Here is a 6,949-nt window from a genome sequence, read left to right as displayed (position 1 = left end):
ATAAGGTGAATGCACCAATTTGTAAGTCGCTCTGGATAAGAGCGTCTGCTAAATGACTTAAATGTAAATGTACATAAAAAGTGTACATGAAATGTATATGAAGTTTGGCTTTTGCAAATGTCACTCAATGTAACCTGTCTATACTGTGTTATTTGAGGTTTAGGATAAGTTCCTCTAATTTAGGCCTACCTCTTACTATTCTGATGACCCCCCTCTTCCATTGGCTGGGGATCAAGGAAAAAAGGATTTAGCACTATCACATCTTCTTGTCATCAGAAAAAACGTCAGAAAGCAAATTCAGTTGATGTGGAGCAGAAGAGAAGAAAGAAGAAGGAGAGTGGCACTTCATCCCCCTCTCCAATTCCATCTGACCATTCTGAACAGAATGGCTTCGCCACCTCTGACCCCTCACCCTCTGACCAACTCTCCTCCCTCCATCCACCTCCCTCTCCTGTTAAATGTTCCTCTCAGCCTTGCTCTCCCGCTAAACAGCCCTCTGTACCCCGGTCACCTGCCAAACACCCTTCCCCAGTGCAATCCACTCCACTGGTGTCCCATGCTAGTTCTCCCACTCCTACCAACCCTCTGGACTGTCATGGAGACACCAGCCAGGAGGGCGCAACAGTCAGGTAATTCAAACATAAAGTACAGTGCCATCCTAGAGTCTCTTTGGAGAGTTGGGTTTTGTGCTACAAGACCAGGGCCAGTGTTTATCAAGAGTATGAGTGCTAATCTAGGATCAGGTCCTCTCTGTCCGTAGTAATCTGATTTATTATGATCTAAAAGGCAAAACTGATCCTAGATCAGACTCCTACTCTGAGACACTTGATAAACACAGTCCCAGAAATTTATTTTCCTCAAACTGTAGTTTTAGGCTCTTCTATCCACATCTAGTGGATAAAGAGAGTACTAACCTATTGCCCTGGTCTACTTGGTACACTGCATTTATATGGACAGCAGTACATACATAACTAATGGCGTGAAAATGCGTGAAAATGAATGCGTGAATGCGTGAAAATGCGTGAAAATGAATACATAACTAATCAGACTGTGTTTATAGTACAGTATAGTATTTAATAGAGAGACTGTGTAGAGTGGTACTATCTCTGTGTTGGAGGCTTGAGACCTGTTTCTCTCCTTCCTCCAGACCTCTGTCTCTTCAGGAACACTCTAGTCCAAGGCCCCAGAGGCCAGTCTCAGCCACCAGAAGCATGACTCTTTCCAGGGCCAGCTCAGCCACCAGAAGCATGACTCTTTCCAGGGCCAGCTCAGCCACCAGAAGCATGACTCTCCCCAGGGCCAGCTCAGCCACCAGCAGCATGACTCTTCCCAGGACCAGCTCAGCCACCAGAAGCATGACTCTTCCCAGGGCCAGCTCAGCCACCAGCAGCATGACTCTTCCCAGGACCAGCTCAGCCACCAGAAGCATGACTCTTCCCAGGGCCAGTTCAGCCACCAGAAGCATGACTCTTCCCAGGGCCAGCTCAGCCACCAGCAGCATGACTCTTCCCAGGGCCAGCTCAGCCACCAGCAGCATGACTCTTCCCAGGGCCAGCTCAGCCACCAGAAGCATGACTCTTCCCAGGGCCAGCTCAGCCACCAGAAGCATGACTCTTCCCAGGGCCAGCTCAGCCACCAGCAGCATGACTCTTCCCAGGGCCAGCTCAGCCACCAGAAGCATGACTCTTCCCAGGGCCAGCTCAGCCACCAGCAGCATGACTCTTCCCAGGGCCAGCTCAGCCACCAGAGGGCCAGAAGAGACCCAGGGGGCCAGAGGAGAACGGGGGGCACTGGTCAACATGGAACTTCTTGGGTAAACCACAACACACTGCAAATGCATTGAATATAAGTTATTTGTTGTTTAGAGATCAGTGTCTGATATACTATGGGGATAGGGCTTACTATCGAGCATGTTCGTTTTATTAGATATTTATAAACCCATGAATTATGTCAATCTTGGTCTAAAGGACATCCACTTCTTTGTGTTAAATATCATTTATCCCTGACCAAGATGGCTGCCATTATCATCACTTTATAGAGATATGAAGGTTTATGATTCATCTCTATGTGTGTACTGATGGCTGCTTCTTCTTCACAGGTTGCCTAACATTGGCAACACTTGCTTCCTTAACGCCACCCTGCAGTGCCTCCTGGTCCTGCCATCCTTCTCAAAGGCAATCCTGCACCAGGAACAACTCTGGAGCTCCTCCCCCTTCTCCAACCTGCTCAGGTAAGGAAGGCTCAAATGCAGAGACTCACCCCACACACCCATTATTTGTGGTCATAAATTAAAGAAGGGACACTCTTTTCACGCCACTTCTATAGAAAGTGATTATCGTAGCAGGTTAGGAGAGCACTTTCACTAATCCTAACCCTTTTCCTAACCTTAACCACTTCATATTCTGCTGTGTATTGTATTTTTTTTGTTTTCGGTTTTTGTTTTGTTTTCGGGAATCTTCATAACCAAGAGGAACAACAATGACACTGATTATGATGTAGGCATTTGTAGGCCAATTTGGAAAGTGTAGAATGACTACATGCCCCATAATGCTCATTGACTGAACATTCCACCTTACCGTGGGAAATTTGGTCGTTTTTTAAAATGCTCTGGAATAGAGAGTAGTATCCAAACCAAATATCTTAGGAGAATAAACAACACATTTTTGTTGTTTGGCTTCATTGTCCGTCCTCAAAGGTGAAATTGCTTTGACTCGAATGAATAATTTCTAATGATGGGGTGCCGCTAGATAAAACATATCTGTATATACTCATCTGCCTCTTCAGGCGTAAGCCAGTAGGTTGACACCATCCAGTCAGCTGCTAATTTACTCTCTGTCTCCCCTACAGGTGTCTGTCTGATGTGCACCGTTTGAGTCTACCTGACAGTGTGGCAAACCAGGCCTCAAAAGCAGACCTCATGTGGAAGGTCAAGTACTCCTTGTCGGGATACGATTTGAAGTATCTGGGGGACACGCAACAGGTAACTGAGGACTACTCTCTTGTGTACGAGCGCTCTTTTTGCAAGTGTTCATGTTCTCTTCATCATTTCCTTTTATCTTGGTGTGTTTCTCTCTCTTCTTCATCATAGGACGCACACGAGTTACTTGTGAACATGATGTGCCAGCTGAAGGAGGAGGGCATGATACTGAAGACACTCGGGGTGAACTATACCTGCCCTGTTTCCCAGCTGGAGTTCCAGCTTGTGTCGGTGCGCACATGTACCAGGTAAGAGATCCCATTGGTTGTAATGTATCTACTGAGAACATGATCTTTCTACAAATAATATCTTAAAACACATGGCATAACAGAAACATTGTAGAGACCTGAAACAGAAACAGACTTGATGCATTTTCCTTCTCTTTGTGCTGCTTCTGAAGCTGTGGGCGCGAGTCGTCCACCAGAGAGGACTACAACCACCTCTCATTGGACTTCAGCCCTGAGCGCACCTTGCTGAGCAGCCTAGCACTCACTTTCAAAGTCAGCACTTAGGGTTCAGCCCTGCATGTAGAGACTAACACCCAGGGCAAGCTGCCCACTGCCTCATAATACGCTCTTATTATTGTAGTGGTGTCATTCATTTTGTAATGCTTTTGTTTCTAACCAGGGTGAAAAGGTTGAATTCACATGTGAGGGTTGTAAAGGCCTCCACGCCTTAAAGGTGGAGCAGTTCCACACACTGCCTCTGTGAGTTGTCCCTTTATAACCTCTCATAGGACTAGCAGTGTTTCATGAAATGAGTGGTCATTGTGTCCTGAGCCTTTAGGAGTAGTTACCTTCCTGAGCAGGTTGTAGGACTTAGGGATGAGCACCACCGAACACATTTCACTCATCTGTTATTTTGTTGACTGGTTTCATTGTCTGTCTGTTCATCTATCTTCCTCTCTGTCTCTGGGCAGTGTGCTGGTTCTGCATCTGAAGAGGTTTGGAGGACCTGGGGGGTTGGAGAAGCTGGAGGCTCCTCTTTTGTTTCCTTCGGAGCTGAGGCTCTCCACCCTCTGTGGGGACATGGTGCCACACCTGCACAGTAACAGCCCACAGGCCCTCACCAACCAGGCCCCCAGCATCCAGGGGTCCATCCCCCAGACCCTCGCCAGCCAAGTCTCCAGCCCACCTGGAGAGGCCAAAGACAGCGCCCTCTGCTGTTCAGGTAGGTCATGGCACCATAACACTCTTCTTGCTCCAACACCACACAAACCACCCACTCCCAAAACGGTCCTGCTGACAGAGAAGCTGGAAGCTGCAATTTAAAATGTTTCTCAGACATCTGTAGTGATGTATGGGAGCTGTTTTAGTCCAGAGCATTTCAGACAAGTGACCACGTTTTCACAGCTCTTGATATGTATATTTGACCCCTCAGATTCAAATGACCAGGAACCAGGAAAAGTGCTGCTGACAGCCTCAGTGGTGAGAAGAGAGAGAGAGATAGAGAGTGAAACCAGTGAAAAATAAGTTATGACAGAACACTGAGATAGTTATGAGGAGTACACGATGTAGTAGACTTCCTGTAGTAGACTAGTACTGTAGTAGACTGTAGACAGTGTGGTGGACTGTAGAGGAAATGAAAATCCTACGATCACATGTGTTTTCTTACAGAAGCAGCAGCCAGTGCAGTCAGTGAATGGTTACTACCAGCTGACTGGGGTAGTCTCTCATTTGGGAGGCTCCGCAAACTCTGGTAAGTAAATACCATAAAACACACACATGCAGATGCAAAATACATATGATATCAGCTGAATTCCAAGTCACTTCCTTCTCCTCGGCTCTCAATTTACGCGTTCATGTGTGCCTCTGCCGTATACACAAGTATCCCAAAGCTGAGGGAGTGAATATTATTGAGGGCAAGGGATCATCAACAAGATTCATACTCGGGTCCATTTTTTATCTTAGCCAGATGGGCAGGGGTATGGAACAAAATTACTAATAATTTGTAGACTGCAAATTGACTGTAAGAAGGCCAGCCAGATATAATATTTGACTCATTTCAAACATTGCTTACATTTGTCACAATCACATATCTCTCTTTATTGTGCGTGGGAATACTTTGAAACAGATTTCCAAAATGAAAATCACTTGGAGCTGACTTGCTGTTGTTTTTACAGTCTTTTAACAATTACATTTTATTTGGTCAGAGACATGGGGGGCAAAATAAAATCACCCTTGGGACAAATTTGTCCCGCGGGCCGCCATTTGTGAAACCCTGGAGTAGGGGATAATTAGAGCCTCCAATAGCCACTTCGGCCAAGCGAGCAAGTCTGCAGGCTTCACAGTGAAGTGCCATCCCAACAAGCACTGCAAAATGTTTAGAGTTTGCGCAGTTTAATTCAAAAGAATGGAGAGGCATGCCTAATTATATGCAACGTGTATTTGTTTATCTCTGATTTCAAAACTCGACACATGTAACAGATAAAATACCTCCCAAATGAACTGTTTAACTGTTACAACACACTCTATTACCCACAATAGCCTGACCTTTGACCTCTAGTCTGTCTTCCTTGTTCCACAGGGCACTACATTAGTGACATCTTGCATGCCAGTGGAAACTGGTTCTGCTGTAACGACAGCCAGGTGTCAATGTCCAATGAAGCCACTGTGCTGAGGACCAGAGCCCGGAGTGCCTACATGCTCTTCTATATGTTCAGGTACTGCTGACTCTCGCCATCTATGTTCTTGTGTTGCTATTTATGTGTACGGTTCATTTCACCCTACAGGGCAAGAGAGCGGGAGGCCCCAGCACACAGGGCCTAACAGGGCCACCAGCACCAGCCCCAGCCTAAACAGGGGCAGCACCTGGACAGCCTCCAAACACTCAGACCTGCCTCAACAGGGGTAGTACCAGGCCCAGCCTCAAATCCCCTAGCCCAGTCTCAACAGTGGCAGCACCTGGACCAGCCTCAACACACTCAGCCCAGTCTCAACATGAGCAGAACAAGACCCAGCCTCCACACACTCAGCCCAGCCTCAACATGGGAAGAACCAGGCCCAGCCCCAACAACCTCAGACCTGCCTCAACAGGTGCAGCACTCGGCCCTGCTTCAATCATGCGGCTCAAGGGAGACTTGCTCTTCAACACTAGCATCAACATTCTTTCAGTAGCTTATGTCATAAATACCTGCCCTTCTTTTGACTGCTTCACCTAATGTATAAAGCTCATGTAAGAAAACGTATAAAGTATACACACTAAATGTAGTACACATGTAAATGTGTTGGATAGAGTGTGTGATTATTTAGAGGGTACAACATCCCTTCTATTTGGTTTGGTTGAAATCCTCCTGTTGTGAAATACACTGTGGTGTATAACCTCTTATTCAGCATGGTCAGACCGGAGGACCTGCAATATTCAACATTGATCATGTCGGGAGATGACTTGTGCATGCCATGCAATTTTAAAGACAAACAAATTTAAGATAATCCAATTTAAGATGATTCTGTTAACCGTTGTAACTCTTTAACTCAGGTAGCTTTTTCGTATTATATTCTTATTTACAATAAAAGTGACTCCAAAGTTACACAATACATTATTTACCATGAATTTCTATTACATTTCCATTTGAGTCATTTATCAGACTTACAATTAGAGCATTCATCTTAACATACAGTGCCTTCAGAAAGTATTCACACCCCTAGACTTTTTACACATTTTGTTGTGTTGCAGACTGAATTTAAAATGTGGTAAATACATTTTCTCTCTCACTCAACTACACAAAATACCCCATAACGACAAAGTTAAAGCATATTTTTAGAAATGTTTATAAATGTATTGAAAATTAAATATAATATAGAATTTACATAAGTATTCACACCCCTAAGGCAATACTTTGTAGAAGCACATTTGGCAGCGATTACAGCTGTGAGTATTTATGGTTAAATCTCTAGGAGCTTTCCACACCTGGATTGTGCAACATTTTCCCATTATTATTTTCAAAATTCTTTAAGTTCTGTCAAATTGGTT

General features: G+C 45.2%; 1 protein-coding gene across 1 annotated transcript; it reads left to right on the top strand.

The window, feature by feature from the left end:
• Positions 1 to 280: 280 nt before the first annotated feature.
• On the top strand, positions 281 to 6,453 carry LOC139579275 (ubiquitin carboxyl-terminal hydrolase 37-like). Its single transcript, XM_071407783.1, has 9 exons — positions 281 to 629; positions 1,148 to 1,813; positions 2,099 to 2,230; positions 2,848 to 2,980; positions 3,089 to 3,225; positions 3,378 to 3,477; positions 3,605 to 3,684; positions 3,897 to 4,147; positions 5,709 to 6,453. The coding sequence occupies exons 2-9, from the start codon at positions 1,212 to 1,214 to the stop codon at positions 5,828 to 5,830; spliced, it is 1,557 nt and encodes a 518-aa protein (XP_071263884.1). The 5' UTR covers positions 281 to 629; positions 1,148 to 1,211; the 3' UTR covers positions 5,831 to 6,453.
• The last annotated feature ends 496 nt before the right edge of the window (positions 6,454 to 6,949 follow it).

This window comes from Salvelinus alpinus, chromosome 6, assembly GCF_045679555.1.
Source record: "Salvelinus alpinus chromosome 6, SLU_Salpinus.1, whole genome shotgun sequence".
Taxonomy (NCBI): Eukaryota; Metazoa; Chordata; class Actinopteri; order Salmoniformes; family Salmonidae; genus Salvelinus; species Salvelinus alpinus.
This window is presented reverse-complemented; position numbering and strand designations above follow the sequence as displayed.